The sequence below is a fragment of the Bos grunniens genome, chromosome X, assembly GCF_055505025.1.
Source record: "Bos grunniens cultivar Pamir isolate PY7600 chromosome X, Bosgru_T2T1.0, whole genome shotgun sequence".
NCBI classification, from domain to species: Eukaryota; Metazoa; Chordata; class Mammalia; order Artiodactyla; family Bovidae; genus Bos; species Bos grunniens.
The window spans coordinates 69,017,365-69,034,415 of NC_141194.1; the positions used below are offsets into that span (position 1 = coordinate 69,017,365).

Genomic DNA, 17,051 nt, shown 5'->3' on the forward strand with positions numbered 1-17,051 from the left:
TCTTGTTCCTGTCATTTTAATGGAGTTTCAGGAATGAGCAGAAGTAAACATGTATTTTCAAAAGGTCGTGTTTAACCAGAATTTTTCTACTGGGCGTTTTACTTACTAGAGTATATATTTCACCTTTATTGGATAAAGAGATAGTTAAACTATTGGCCACAATCATAGAGCCAGTAAGTAATAGCAGGGATTAAAATCCAGGTTTGGCTGGTGATTTTTCATTGTGCCTCTCTGAGATGATTACTGTAGACTATTTTATTAATATTAATAAATATTATTTATTCTACCTTTTGCTTAACCCTGGATAGAACAGCAAAAGAACATTTTGGTGGCTGCTTTAAACAAATTTTGAAGGCTTGAATTTTTTTCTAAAAGTTCATTTGTATTTTAATTAATACTGTCCTCATAGCTGTAGTTAATCTTAAAAAAACACCATGTTTCTATATACCTCTAATAGTATGCTATAACCTTATGTGAAAAGCAGGAATTCTAGTACACTCTTTTTGCTGGTGAGGCCTAGTGATACTACCCATTGATCCAGTGAATTAATGTCATAGCAGGGCCAGAGCTTCAGCCTACTGATGACTTTTTTCCCCTACTGATTACCTTTCCCCCAACATTTTATTTCAAATGTACAAAGGAACTGAAAGAATTGTAAATGCCCATAAACCTAAGACTCTACAACTGCCAATTCATCCATCCATCAACCCAATTGTATGAGTGCTTTCTACTAGACTCCGTTTCCAGGATCTTCCCCATTTATTTTAGTCATTAATCCAGAAAATGAATGGGGAAATGCCAACAGCCAAATATTTGAGTACCTGCTATATGCTTAGGACATAATGGAGGCGTAATGGAGGCAATATAACACTTATGTCCTAAAGGAATTTACAACTGAGTTAAGGAAGGCAGTACGTAACAACTTATGAGTACATAAGGTAGAATTGAACAAAGATGTGCTTCCTGGTTTAATAACAGAGTTAGGAATTATTGATAAAACACTGCAAAGGTTTAGGCTTAAGTGTAGCAAATTCACTTTTAACCTCCAGAAAACATGTATGCTGGTATATAGAAAAAAATTATAATCATGTCATAAATGAGTTCAGTTTCTTTAGTTCAGTGTTTCCAGCTTCCCTTATTTTCCTTTTTATGTGTAAAACTTCCTTCTAGTACATGATACCAAAGTCAAAAAGGGGCACACAATGAGAAGACCCCTTCCTACCCTAGCTGCCAGTTTCCCTTCTTAGAAACAATCAATCACTGTTAAGACTGGTTTCCTTCAATCTAGAGCTACTTAATGCACATACAACAGGTATGTGTGTGTGTGGGTTATGTATGGTGGTATGTTACACACTGCTCTGCACCTCTCCTGACTAGTTTCTTTTTTTCCTTACCTCTTGAGTACTTCTCTTCACTCTGGACCCCTTAGGCCACATCTTCCATTCCCTGAATTCTGACTGTATCCCTATATTCTTATTCCAATTAAAGACACTTATTTCCTACTTGTAGAAGGAAGAACTTAGGATGACAGTTACCTAATTTACTATAGTACATCTTCATCTTAAAAAAAAATTCCACCTAGAAGTGCTTCTGTCTGATGTCATTCTTGATGCTGGAATGGGCGGATGTAATTAGGAAAGGGAGATCTGCAAGATAAAGCAGTCTTACCTGAAAGAGCAAACCGCCCACTGGCTGGCTCAGTTAAATGTATAAATTCCCATTAAAGACAGCATGTGTAAATGGGAAGGATTAGAAAGGGATATATATATATATATATATATATATATATATATCCCTTTTTAATATATATATAGCTGATTCATTGCTGTGCAGCAGAAACACAACATTGTAAAGCAACTATATTTCAATAAAAATAAAAAGCATGTTATTAACAGATTTAAACCCATATTTTCTTTCATATTTATTTTGCTTTCATTATGATGAGTCACATGCTGATTCCAAATAAAAGCAAGCTATACCTTGATTTATAATTAATTCATACATTAAGCAAATCTTGTCTTTTGGATTTCAGAATTAATGGGCCTTATTCATCCTCTTTGAAGCCATTAAATAAAATATGAGAAATAAGTTCAATTTTTTTATTAATAATCTTAGAACAAATATGTTAACAATTCCTCAGAGTTATATAGCATTTTTACAATTTTGAAAGAACTTTAACATATACCAATTAAACCTTCACAACATCCCTGTGAGGTAGGCAGGGTTGGTGTCAGTTTACTATTACTAGTGAGAACAAGGCTCATGGGTGAAATAAGGTCACACAGTTGGTTAGTGATGGAGCCAGGACTAGAACCTAGGCCTTTGACATGCTGCCTCCCTGAGAACATTCAAGTAATGACATCCTATGCTACATAATGAACATTTCTCCTATGATGATCAGATGTATTTTTGTAAGTTTGATATCACCTTTTATTATCCAAAAATACTGAATCACAGTTTTGATGAGACATTTCTTCCATGTTATTGGACTATTTTTCTTTGATGTATCAAGCACCATCCTAAGATGAAACTTAACCTGCGTCTTAAGTTTTGAGGATCTTTGGCTATGAGTTCTAAATTATGATACGAAAACTTATTGTAGAAGTTTTACAAAAGTATTCCTATGTTGAATATGTCAACTTACTTAACAAAAAGAACACAAGCCTGTTTATGTTTTTGAAAGCTTTGTAGTTTTTCCCAATATGGTGTTTAGATGTGTACAAATGGAAAATAGGGAAAGGTGTTTAGCAATATTATTGGGAAACCTATACAGAGTACACCTAAATGCACGTCACATCACATTAATTTGTTTGCTTTGGCCTTCTATAGGAAGGAAACCATTAGAAAACTTTCAGGTGTGATCCCATCTTATGTGTGACATTCTCAGCGACAAGCTGAAAATTGATCTGCACTATACATAACATTCAGAAAACTAAGATCATGGCATCTGGTCCCATCACTTCATGGGAAATAGATGGGGAAACAGTGGAAACAGTGTCAGACTTTATTTTTTGGGGCTCCAAAATCACCGAAGATGGTGACTGCAGCCATGAAATTAAAAGACGCTTACTCCCTGGAAGGAAAGTTATGACCAACCTAGATAGCATATTGAAAAGCAGAGACATTACTTTGCCAACAAAGGTCCATCTAGTCAAGGCTATGGTTTTTCCAGTGGTCGTGTATGGATGTGAGAGTTGGATTGTGAAGAAAGCTGAGTGCCGAAGAATTGATGCTTCTGAACTGTGGTGTTGGAGAAGACTCTTGAGAGTCCCTTGGACTCTAAGGAGATCCAACCAGTCCATTCTGAAGGAGATCAGTCCTGGGTGTTCTTTGGAAGGAATGATGCTAAAGCTGAAACTCCAGTACTTTGGCCACCTCATGTGAAGAGTTGACTCACTGGAAAAGATTCTGATGCTGGGAGGGATTGGGGGCAGGAGGAGAAGGGGACGACAGAGGATGAGATGGCTGGATGGCATCACCGACTTGATGGACGTGAGTTTGAGTGAACTCTGGGAGTTGGTGATAGACAGGGAGGCCTGGCGTGCTGCAATTCATGGGGTCGCAAAGAGTCGGACACGACTGAGTGACTGAACTGAACTGATACCAATAGTAGGGTTCAAGCAGTAGTGATCAAAACATATATGCGGGTGGTAAAAAGGAAGAAAACACTTGTTCTTCAGTGGTTTTGCCTAGGTCCAGTGTAAATATACTTATCAAGGCAGATTTTAAACTATACCATCTTCTGTGTTAAATTTTGAAATGTGAAATACGGTGGAGTTACCAACTTGGAATATAAGGTTGAAACTGCATATAACTGACCCAGAAACTACCTGTCAAAAGCAGAGGAATGCTCAACAGGCATAAAAGGCAAAGGATAAAACAACTGCTCTGATATGGAGAGAAAAACAGCAAATGTAAACCTTCCAGTTAAAGTAAACCACAGACCATTAGGCATGTGAAGCAGGTTTTAAAAATGACACAACTATATTATCAGGAATTATATTCCTAACAGTCCAGTTTTAGCCTTTTAAATTTAAGAGCAATAGGGAGAAACCTAAGCCTGTGGAGAGGAGGTAGTGTAGAAAACGAATAGGGTGTAGAAATGGGACTGAGGAGGTGGGAGGTTACAGTTTAAATATATTCAAAATGAATTCAGAATCCCTCTAAATCCATCCCCTCCAAAAAATGTTTGCTTAATTAAGAGATTTGGTCAAAAAAGCTGGTGAGGACAGAAGCGACTATTTTATCTTCAAAAGAAGTATTTAAATATAGATTAGAAATTAGGCTGTTAAAGATTAGTCCATTGATCAGGCTTAGAAACTGACACTTAAGTGCTACATCAGATACATTGCAGAAAGCTGTTTCCAAAAATAGAATTAATGTAGCAGGAGTCAACATTAATGAAATCATTAAAAAACAAGCACTTAGCTTTTTATACTTTAAGCCTAGTGAAAAAACACTGGTACCCTTAAGAAATCTAACAGTTTAAACTAACGTGAAAAATACTGCAGCTACATTTAAGTTTTCTAAGATAAAACGAGATCAAGAATGTTCTAGTTCAGTATATGGATTCAGAACCAACTATAATTTTGAAATGCATAGAGACTACACTGTATTTCTTATATAGTATCACTGTCATCATCATCTTCATGTTTTCTCTTCAATGGGTTTGATTCATTGGCTGTGTTCTGTGATGAAACCATGTTGGTGGTAATAAGAATATTTTTGGGCCCAATCATTGAAGGATTAAGCAGAACATTTTGAACTGCACTTGTTGCAGGAACTGTAAACAGAGGAGAAAACACACCCAAACTATGAACTACATAGAATCAGACACATACGGTAAAAAGTATTCAACAAAGCTGAATGTAATTCTTATAATAATTTCTTTTTTTTAAAGGTTTTAAAAATAACATTCCTTAAAAGTTAATGTACATAAAAGAAAATAAAAAAACACAAGACACAAAAAACCAAAGTCATCCATAATCACAAGCAGTTTACTGTTTGTGTCCTAGGTCTCGTTTGTGTATTTACAAAATTAAATATCCACTTTTATATGATTAATATACTATAGTTATGTATATGTTTCTTCATATATCATGAATATTTACTATTTCAGCATCCAAAAGCTATGAGTATTTTGATAACCAAGAATATACTGTACCAACTCCATCTGGAAGGAAAAAATGTAATCCTGCTTTTCTTGGTGACAAAAATTTCATAAAAGATAAAAATGGCAACAGGCCTCTAGATAAAGATATTGGCAGTTATGATTAAAATGCTACATTCCCTTAATGTTCAATTAAAAAATGAGACACAGAGCATTTACCTAAAATTTCAATTAGTACTTAGCAGTAGACTGGATTCATCATGCAACATACTAAAGGCATATGTTCAAGGTCAGGAATCATCCTTCCCTTAGAGACCAATATTTTATATAAGTAGTTTATTGTACACGGTTAGTTTCAGAAGATGTGGAATCTAAACTTATTCAAGAATAAACTATGTTAGAATTCTACTTATATTCAAACTTCCTATCTATACTTCCATGAATTGAATAAACATACAGTTTTCATTTGATATACACTAAGTTGTATTATTTTCTTGAGATTTAACACTATGTTGTTTGAGAATCTGAGGATCATGTTGAAATCTCTCCCTTCCCCCCCAAAATGTTACACATATAAAATTTCATACAATTTTAATGGGGTTATAGACCTCTGATGAACCCTAATTTACCTATTATGATAGTAAAACAATTCAATTATTGCTATGGGAATACAAACTGTTCAATAATGACAATCACTCACAAATTTTAAAATTCAGGAAAATTTAAAAGAACAACTTTCAACCCCCCATGCCCCACCCATCATGTTACCTGGTTTGACAGGTGTGGACTGAGAAGGTGGAATCTGCACCGTGAATCTCTGGCTTGTCACTGACACTGGAGGTGCAACTTTATTTGGGACAGATGCTGTTTGTGGGGTTGCTACAGTTGTAATTAACAGATCATGTTAGTTAGATGACTTATTATATAGGTTCAATTTCTGCTTTCCTTTAGCTTACTAGAAATTACCTTCAAAACACATGGAGTTAATGAAAGGTGAAAAAAAAATCATTGGAAATAAGCACAAAGTAACTTCAAAAATGTTTACAAGTTCAGTAGTTTAGATGCTAAAAATTCAGGATAGTATAGTGGTAAAGAATGTAGGCTCTGGAGCCTACCTGCTTGAGTTTGAATCCAGGCTTTATCACTGAGTGACCCTGGGCAAGTTATTTAATCTGTTTGTGCCTCAGTTTTCTTATCTGTCAAATGGGGATAACAATACTTATTTCATAGGATTCTTGTGAGAATTGAATAATCCATGTAAAACTCTTCACACAGCATTTGGCACTGAATTTTAGCTACAAGAATTTGTGAAGTTGAACATTTAAATAAACTGCAGAATTAAAGGCCCAAGTTTTCTATTAATTACCTTATATGGCACTTTAATCTCTGTCATTTGTTGGGTATAAGGTGTCTATTATGCCCATGAAGCTAAATCAACATGCATCTAACAAAAGACTAACATACCTCCATCTCTAGGCAAGTTTTCCCATGTATTGAGGAGTGGCACAAAGAGTTTGGTGATGGATAATGAAGCAATATTTCATTTTTTCAGGAAAATTTACAGCAGGTGAATGTTTCTTTGTCCGTTATAGATTATAAAATCTCTAAAACATGTACAATAAATGTCCAGGAATAAAAATCACAACTGATAACTAAAACTGGTTAACTTGCCAACACATGTAACTGATTACCACAGCCTAGAGTTTTTAAAAAGTTCATAAAAAGTAATATGAACCAACATATAAACAGTATATGATCAAAAAGTTACAGAAATTATATATGCAAACTCCTGCCTATAAAGGACATGCATATAATTAGAAGTGTACAATTAATACTGTACCAGGCTGGTTTTAAATGCCAAAATGTGAATTCACACCTTAAAAATAATGAAAGACTGTCTACACATCTCAAAAATCAAATGCTGCTTACTCTAGAGCTATACAACATCTATAGGATTCAAGTTATAAGCAATAAAAACCAAGAAATCACTACTGGTCAAAGAGAAGGGGATTTTTTTCCTGAAAAGACTGACTATGAAAGAAATCCAGCAGGAATATAGAACAAAAAAACAGGAAATCTAGATCTATTATTTATGTGTTTCTTATTATCTAAATAACAATGACATTATGGTTTCTAAATACCATTCTATACTAAAAGGAATGAAGGTTCTTTGGAGAAAGGATGATTCTGGGACTGGGGTAAAGAAAATATAAGATGAGCTTGGAACATCTTGTGCCAGAAAGCAAGAAATGCTCAAAGAATGATGGAGACCTGTTAAAACTGACAGTTTGAAGGGGTGCTCACTGACCAATACAGAATAATAGTACTACTTTTGAAAAGGTTACATTAAAAATGATTTTCTTTGATATTCTTAGGGCTTCCCTTGTGGCTCAGCTGGTAAAGAATCAGACTGTAATGTGGGACACCTGGGTTTGATCCCTGGGTTGGGAAGATCCCTTGGAGAAGGGAAAGGCTACCCACTCCAGTATTCTGGCCTGGAGAATTTTATGGACTTTATAGTCCATGGGGTCACAAAGAGTCGGACATGACTGAGCTTTGTGTATTTTAAACTTCTTTTGATTGCATCTCTTCCCAATTTACTCAGAAATTTAATTTCTGATAATAGGTAGGCTACTGCCATGAGTGAGTTTGGCAACTTCATTTGTATAAAAGCCAGATAGAACACAGCTTAAACTTTTGTTTTTGGTACCACACTTAGTACATACAATAATGTTGAGTAACATCCAATTCTATTCTCATTTGGGATCAGATATTCCTTGTGGCTGTCTCATTTTGAAATCTGATAAAATATATGTTTACAGCTATACTAGAGGATGAGTAAATGTATTAATGGCAACACATATGGGAATTTCTGACTCCATTTTTGACTTGGATTATAGTTCAAAATCAAGTGCTGGGGCACTTCTTTACCAGCCAGAAAAGCCATTTTTCTCTCTCTCACTTACCTATGTTAGGAGTGGTAGGTCTGCTACTAACAGCTCCAACACTTAACCGTGGAACCAGTCGTCCTTGGTTAGGTCCCTAGGGGATTTAAAACACAAATTAGTTTTAATGTTGTTCAGACTTGACAACTAAACTTACCAGGAAATGAAATTAGGATTTTTGATGTGAATTATCAATGGATAACTGATGGCAAGAATGCCAATTTGTTCAGTGTTCTAATGCAACATTTAAACTAGGGGTTTCACAAATACACACACACACACACATACACACTCACACTCACATATAAACACAAGTAATAGAAACAATACATATCTATATCAACATGGATATGAATATATATATATATATATAAGATATATAATCCTATATAGTTTTAAAGTTTGAAGTAGAGTCTTATTTGGGTATAACAGCTAACTTCCTTATGATTTTTGAATCTTAACTAGTTAATATCTTAACCCAAAAAGAAAGAAACTCCTTATGGTGGAATTTCAGAGGTACAAATGTAGCCCAATGTGGGGAGAACTTTCTCAGTGGTGGGAAAGCCTTAGGTCATATTTTAGAAAGCAAGTCCAATGCCTGATGGTTTATCATTTACTCTGTTACGGTGTAGTGTAAAGATTGGGAGTTATGAGACCTGGGAATAAGCACAAAGTAACTTCAAAAATGTTTACAAGTTCAATAGTTTAGATGCTAAAAATTCAGGATAGTATAGTGGTAAAGAATGTAGGCTCTGGAGCCTACCTGCTTGAGTTTGAATCCAGGCTTTATCACTGAGTGACCCTGGGCAAGTTATTTAATCTGTTTGTGCCTCAGTTTTCTTATCTGTCAAATGGGGATAACAATACTTATTTCATAGGATTCTTGTGAGAATTGAATAATCCATGTAAAACTCTTCACACAGCATTTGGCACTGAATTTTAGCTACGAGAATTTGTGAAGTTGAACATATAAATAAACTGCAGAATTAAAGGCCCAAGTTTTCTTTTTAAAAAATTTTTTATTTATTTATTTATTGTGTACCAAACATTTAATTTTCCTGTTTGCCTTTTAAAACTTAAGAGTTATGAAATTTATATAATACAGGCTTTTTTATTATTTTTTAATATAAATTTATTTATTTTAATTGGAGGCTGATTACTTTACAATATTGTAGTGGTTTTTACCATACATTCACATAAGTCAGCCATGGGTGTACATGTGCTCCCCATCCTGAACCCCCCTCCCACCCATCCCTCTGGGTCATCCCAGTGATGACCCAAGTTTTCTATTAATTACCTTATATAGTATTTTATTTTCTATTATATTATTTTCTATAATATACCTTATAAAGTGCTATATATGGCACTTTAATCTCTGGGTATAAGAAGGTGTCTATTATGCCCATGAAGCTAAATCAACATGCATCTAACAAAAGCCTAACATACCTCCATCTCTAGGCAAGTTTTCCCATGTATTGAGGAGTGGCACAAAGAGTTTGGTGATGGATAATGAAGCAATATTTCATTTTTTCAGGAAAATTCACAGCAGGTGAATGTTTCCTTGTCCGGAAACATAAGGAAATTGTTAACATTTAAGTAAGCATGAAGTTTTGGCTTTAAAACTGAATAGAGTATATGCTTACGTCTTACACTTTAGAAAACTCATTTTACTTTAAAAAAAATTTAAAACATGGTTCCATCTTTAATAATGGTTTTCAGCAGCTCCCTCACTCTAGATTATAAATTTAGTATTTAGCTTATCTTAGCCTTTAATTTCCTGCACTATTTACAGGAATTTGATCTCTACAAATTCCCCTAACACATCTTACCCTTTTACAAAACTAAAATGACTAAAAATCCTTACCTTTTTAATTAAGGACTTTAGCCTATAGTTTGGAGCTGTCAAGCAGTATCTGTCAGGCGGCAGTCTGGGTCCTGCATACGGCTTAATCAGCGGTAAAGGGGTTTGATTTTTCTGCCTTGCAATATCCAGTAAGAACTAAAAAAAAATGCTTATTAGAACAACAATTAAAAACTATAAGTAAAATGAACTTCAAATAAAAGTTTGCTCACATCTCTTGGGGGAGGGGAGGTAAAAGATTGGTCAGCCCGACACTGGATTGCCAGTCTCACATCATCTGCATCAACATTAGGTTTCTTAGCATGGCTTGAATAAATTTTTGCATCATCCAGAATTGAAGTCACGTATCCTTTAACAACAAAACATTATTTTTTAAACATATGAAAATAGCTTAATATTTATGGGCACTTTTCTTAATAAAAAGTTTCACTAATTTCCAGAAAGTTTATGAATTTTGGTTTTAATGTCTAATTGTCCTATCTATACAATCAACTTTAAACAGATGATCACAATATAAATACTGTTCCCTAGCCTGAGTTCCTTTTTATTGCTTTCTGAATTTTATGACTTTTTTTCCACATACTTTAAAACTTAATTTTTGTTGAGTAGTTTTAGATTCACAGCAAAATTTGGGATAATATAGAGATTTCCCATATACTCCCTGCAGCTATACATGCAGCATAGCATCCCCTGTTACCAGTGTTCCCTGCAGAGTGGCACGTCTGTTACAACTGATAGACTGATACACTGACCTATCATAATCACTTGTCTGTTGTTCAGTAGCCAAGTCATGTCCGACTCTTAATTGATAGTTTATATTATGGTTCTCTCTTGGAACTCGACATTCTGTGGGTTTGGATAAGTGTATATAATGACATGTTATGACGTTAACTGTTAAAAGCAATTTTGTTGAAAATGTTCTTACAATGAACGATTTTTCAAATTCAAAAGTTAGACAAATTTTTGATGTTAACTTACGGAAAGCAAATTCCAACATTTGATTTATAACCCTTGGTTCGTACTCCGTAATTCCCATATCCTTCAGAATCTGTGCCATCACCTGTGGATTCAAATAAAAATGTCAGATGCTTAATCGAGGTATAGAAATCAAGACTGGACAGAAGGTAATAATTACATTTGTGATACAAGGTCCCCCTTCTCTGGGTTCCAAACTTGTACTCGTCCTTTTCCTCTCAAGCAAGTGTCATGCATGCACCTTAAGTCACTTCTGTCTTTGCGACCCCATGGACTGTAGCCCGCCAGGCTCCTCGGTCCGTGGGATTCTTCCGGCAAGAATACGGGAGTGGTTTGCCATATCCTCCTCCAGTGATCTCTTAACTCCTGTCTCTTAGGTCTCATGCATTGGCAAGAGGGTTCTTTACCACTAGCGCCACCTGTGAAGCCGCACAAAGACCACTCCAAATGCCCTCGGAGTCCTCTTTGCTGAAAACTTTTTTTTTTTGGTGGGGGTGGGGGCGGGGGCAAAGAGAAGAAAAAGTCCCGGGTTGGCTTTCCCTCCCTAGGTAGGGGTGGCTACAGCTGGTTGTCATTTTCAGACGTGGCTACCGGGGAAACTTAGCATCAAAACCCTGGACGTACGAGTCAGGATTCACAGACGGGGAGGGACGGCTAGGCGGCCGGGGCCCAAGGTCCAGGAGATAAACCTGGGCGGCCGGCCTGCGCATTCGGAGGGCTCCAGCCTCCCTCCAGCCGGGCCGCCAGGGTGGCGGGAGAGAGCCCCGGGGTCCAGGGCACGCCAGTCTACTACTCCTGGCGTCCCTGGCAGGACTGAACTCGGCCTGCAAGCCCATCACCAGGTTCTCCGCACGGGCCCACCTCTCGGACCCCGGATATGGCCGCGAGGAGCCTCTCAACCCGCCACGCATCCTTCGCACTCACCAAGGCATCTCTCGGAGCGTTCTTGGGAGGCGCCATCTTCCCCGACTCCATGTTATCCTGCAGCTCGTCATCCGGCGGAGAGAAGGCTGCTCTAGGGTTCCTCGCTCAGGCCCCTCCCCTGCGATCGCGGAAGGCGGGGTTACCGCGCTGGCCCTTGCTCCGCGGGCGGACGTTCCCTCGCCTCCTCACCTCCCGCGGAGGCTGAGGGCGGCCGGGCTTGCGGGCTTGCAGGGAATCCACGGCGCAGGAGGCTTGAAGAGACGCGGAAGCCTTCCCTGAAGAGCCCTTGCCCAACGCTTGGACGAGCGGATAAGTTCGCCTTCCCAGAGCTGTTCCCCGGAAAAGTGCACAATATGGCCACCCTTGACTTTTCTGGGGCCCCTCCTTACCTCCCCTGCCGCCACCCTGGCCCCTTAAGTCTCCCTGAAATGTCTGCAGACGCCCTGCCTCCACCTGCCTCTGTGGTGGGGCTGCCTGGTCAAATGCAGAAAACCCAGTTAAATTTGAATCAACGACGAACAAATTTTCAGCGTCCCCTATTTCTATTTGCCAAATCTGGCAACTCTAGCCTATAGCCTGCTCTCCACCCAGCAGGCATTTGGTCAGCTGTTCTCACACTCAAAGCCCTGTCATTTACTTTTTTTATTTAAAAAATTAATTTATTTTAATTGGAGGCTAATTACAACATTGTGGTGGTTTTTACCATACATCAACATCAATCGGCCGTGGGTGCACGTGTCCCCCATCCTGAACCTCCCTCCCACCTCCCTCCCCACCCCATCTATCTGGGCTGTCCCAGAGCACCGGTTTTGAGTGCCCTGCTTCATGCATTGAACTTGCACTGGTCATTATTCTATATATGATAATATACATGTTTCAATGCTATTCTTTCAAATCATCCCACCCTCGCCTTTTCCCACAGAGTCCAAAAGTCTGTTCTTAATTTACATCTATGTCTCTTTTGCTGTCTCACATATAGGATCGTCGTTGCTGTCTTTCTAAATTCCACATATATGCGTTAATATACTGTATTGGTGTGTTTTTGTTCTGACTTACTTCGTGCTGTGTAATAGGCTCCAGTTTCATCTACCTCATTAGAACTGATTCAAATGCATTCTTTTTAATAAATGAATAATATTCTTTTTTTTAAATTTTTTGAAAACATATCTAATTTTTTTTGGCTTTATTTTTTTTGAAATTAAAAAAATTTTTTTTAGCTTTACAATATTGTATTGGTTTTGCCGTACTGTGTATATGTACCACAGCTTTCTTATCCATTCATCTGCCGATGGACATCTGGGTTGCTTCCATGTCCTGGCTATTGTAAACAGTACTGCGATGAACATTGGGGTACTTGTGTCTCTTTCAGTTCTGGTTTCCTCAGTGTGTATGCCCAGCAGTGGGATTGCTGGGTCACATGGCAGTTCTATTTCCAATTTTTTTTAAGGAATCTCCACACTGTTCTCCATAGTGGCTGTAGTAGTTTTCATTCCCACCAACAGTGTAAGAGGGTTCCCTTTTCTTCACACCCTCTCCAGCATTTATTGTTTGTAGACTTTTTGATAGCAGCCATTCTGACCAGTGTGAGATGGTACCTCACTGTGGTTTTGATTTGCATTTCTCTGATAATGAGTGATGTTGAGCATCTTTTCATGTGTTTGTTAGCCATCTGTATGTCTTCTTTGGAGAAATGTCCGTTTAGTCCTTTGGCCCATTTTTTGATTGGGTCATTTATTTTTCTGAAATTGAGCTGCAGGAGCTGCTTGCATATTTTTGAGATTAATTGTTTGTCAGTTGCTTCGTTTGCTATTATTTTCTCCCATTCTGAAGGCTGTCTTTTCACTTTGTTTAGTTTCCTTCGTTGTGCAAAAGCTTTTTAAAAAATTTTTTAAATTTATTTATTTTTAATTTATTTATTTTGATTGGAGACTAATTACTTTACAACATTGTAGTGGTTTTGCCATATAGAAATGCAAGAAATTTCTGTGTATTAATTTTATATCCTGCAACTTTACTGTAGTCATTGATTAGCTCTAGTAATTTTCTGGTGGTATCTTTAGAGTTTTCTATGTAGAGGATTATGTCATCTGCAATGCAGGCAGATTCTTTACTGTCTGAGCCACCAGGGAAGCCTGGTGATATAGCAAGGTTGTTTGTAAATAACATTTTGAGGTGTAATTTACATAACATAAAATTAACTCATTTTAAGCATACAGTTCAATGTTTTTTAAGGTTTATTTTATTGAAGTATAGCTGATTTACAATGTCGTGTTAGTTTCTGATGTGCATCAAAGTGATTCAGTTATATATATTTATATATTTATATATATATATATATATTCTTTTTCATATTCTTTTCCATTATGGGTTTTCACAGGATATTGAATCTAGTTCCCTGTGCTATACAGTAAGACCTTGTTGCTTATCCATTCTATATATGAGACTTTGCATCAGCTAATCTCGAACTCTCAATCCATCCCTACCCCATCCAATTCAGTAATTTTTAATAAACTTACCAAGTTATCCAGTTATCACCTTAATACAATTTTGGAACAGTTCCATCACCCTAGTAAGATCTGTTGTGCCTGTTTATAGTTAACCCAGAAAGCGGGTTTTAATCTAAATTTGGCACATATATTAAAGGGGAAGCAGTGCATATCTGTGGGACAAATGTGAGAACCCCCAAGGGGCATGAACATATGCTTGAGTTGGTTGTTGACATCATCTGATTTCTACCAAGAACTACTTTTCATGAGCTTTTCTTTGCTCACATCTTGGGCAATTATGTGCTTTAAGAAGAAAGCCATCCACTGATGGGATCTCTTCACACTTCTATTTTCTCAGGTAGTGAGCAGTAAACAGTTCTTAGACAATCAAGTGGAGAAGGCGATGGCACCCCACTCCGGTACTCTTGCCTGGAGAGTCCCATGGACAGAGGAGCCTGATGGGCTGCAGTCCATGGGGTCGTGAAGAGTTGGACACGACTGAGCGACTTCACTTTCACTTTTCACTTTCATGCATTGGAGAAGGAAATGGCAACCCACCCCAGTGTTCTTGCCTGGAGAATCCCAGGGACGGGGGAGCCTGGTGGGCTGCTGCCTATCGGGTCGCAAAGAGTCGGACACGACTGAAGCGACTTAGCAGCAGCAGCAGCAGACAATCAAGAAGCAGTTATAGGCTTGCTGCATGGGTAAGAAAGTAGCTGAAATGTTATGGAGATTTTTGGTTTTTCAGTGGTATAGAAGAAGATAAAAATAGGCAAGGCAAATCTGGGGTCCCCTAAAGAATAGGGACTCCAGTGAATTGGACCCAAGATGGTACCTATTAGGTGCTACTGTTCTTCTTGACTCTGCCTAATTGCTATTTGTCTACCTCTATGTGGAATTATTGACTTAATCTGCTTGAGTTTAGTATACCAGCATTATAGTTGATGTATCAGGATAGACTCTTAGATGTGAAAAGAACTTTAAAGATCATCTACCTGTAAGTTTTTATTTATTAATATTTTATACAATTGATGCCTATAGAAGGGAAAGGGTTTTCTTTTTTCCCTTTTTTAAATTCAATTATAGGGACTGCCCTGGTGGTCCAGTGGTTAAGACTTTGCCTTCCAATGGAGAGGGTGCAGGTTCGATCCTTGGTTAGGGAGCTAAGATACCACATGCCTTGTGGCCAAAACACCAAAACATAACACAGAAACAGTGTTGTAACAAATTCAATAAAGACTTTAAAAATGGCCCACATCAAAAAACTTAAAAAAATTCAATTATAGTTCCACTGGATCACAAAGAGTCGGACATGACTGAAGTGACTTAGCATGCATACATAGTTGAATTACATTGTTGTGTTATTTACCACTGTACAACAAAGTGACTTAGTTATACACATACATATGCATTCTTTTTCATATTCTTTCCCATTATGGTTTATCAGAGGACATTGAATATAGTTCCCTGTGCTATACAGTAGGACCTTGTTGTTCCATTCTTTAAAAAAAAATTAATTGGAGGATAATTGCTTTACAATGTTATATTGGTTTCTGCTATACAACAATGCAAATCAGCTATAAGTATACATATATCCCCTCCCTCTTGAGCCTTCCTCCCAACTCCCCATCCCACCCCTCTAGGTTGTCACAGAGTACCAAGCTGAGAACCCCGTTTTATACAGAATCTTCTTACTAGTTATCTGTTTTACACATGGTAGTGTATATATGTCAGTGCTGCCCTCTCAATTTATCCCACCCTCTCTTTCCCCCACTGTATCCACAAGTCCATTCTCTATGTCTGTGATTCTATTCCTGCCATGCAAATAAGTTAATCAGTACCATTATTCTCGATTCCATATATATGCATTAATATACAATATTTGTTTTTCTCTTTCTGACTTACTTCACTCTATAACAGGCTCTAGGTTCATCCACCTCAGTTCAACTGACTGAAATTCATTCCTTTTTATGGCTGAGTAATACTCCATTGTATATATGTATCATAACGTCTTTATCCATTCATCTGATGATGGACATCTAGGTTGCTTCCATGTCCTGGCTATTGTAAATAGTGATGCAATGAACATTGGGATCAACTCAGTTCAGTCGCTCAGTCATGTCCAACTCTTTGTGACCCCATGGACTGCAGCACACCAGGCTTCTCTGTCCATCACCAACTCCTGGAGCTTGCTTAAACTCATGTCCATCTACTTGGTGATGCCATCCAACCATCTCATCCTCTGTTGTCCCCTTCTCCTCCTGCCTTCAATCTTTCCCAGCATCAGGGTCTTTTCCAAGGAGTCAGTTCTTTGCATCAGGTGGCCAAAGTATTAGAGTGTGTCAAAAAGACACATTGGGATGTATGTGTCTTTTTGAATTATGGTTTTCTCAGGGTGTATGCCAAGGAGTGGGATTGCTGGTCATATGGTAGCTTTACTGCTATTTTTATTTATTTTTTTTAAATTGGAGGAAAATTGCTTTACAATATTGTGTTGGTTTCTGCCATACATCAATATCCTAGTTTTTAAAGGAATCTCCATAGTGGTTTTATCAATTTACATTCCCACCAACAATGTAAGAGGGTTCCCTTTTCTCCACATCCTCTCCAGCATTTATTGTTTGTAGATATTTTGATGATGGTCATTCTGACCTGTGTGAGGTGATACCTCATTGTAGTTTTTATTTGTGTTTCTCTAATAATGAGTGATGCCGAGCATCTTTTCACGTGTTTATTAGCCATCAGCATGT

At 37.5% G+C, this 17,051-nt stretch overlaps 1 protein-coding gene across 3 annotated transcripts in view; it reads right to left on the minus strand.

Moving 5' to 3' along the window:
- TAF9B (TATA-box binding protein associated factor 9b) overlaps window positions 1-11,876 on the minus strand; it is a 25,930-nt gene extending 14,054 nt beyond the window's left edge. For 2 of the 3 annotated variants that reach the window (XM_086387298.1, XM_086387297.1), the window contains exons 1-6: window positions 11,816-11,876; window positions 10,895-10,976; window positions 10,129-10,265; window positions 9,920-10,054; window positions 8,077-8,152; window positions 5,879-5,989 (exon numbers count right to left, since the gene is read on the minus strand). In XM_086387298.1, coding sequence (XP_086243424.1) covers window positions 5,879-5,989; window positions 8,077-8,152; window positions 9,920-10,054; window positions 10,129-10,265; window positions 10,895-10,976; window positions 11,816-11,866 — 592 coding nt within the window. In that variant the 5' untranslated portion in view covers window positions 11,867-11,876. Of the gene's footprint in view, window positions 1-2,085; window positions 4,784-5,878; window positions 5,990-8,076; window positions 8,153-9,919; window positions 10,055-10,128; window positions 10,266-10,894; window positions 10,977-11,815 lie in introns of those variants that run through there. The other variant, XM_086387299.1, reaches the window with a different exon arrangement.
- Between the last annotated feature and the right edge of the window lie 5,175 nt (window positions 11,877-17,051).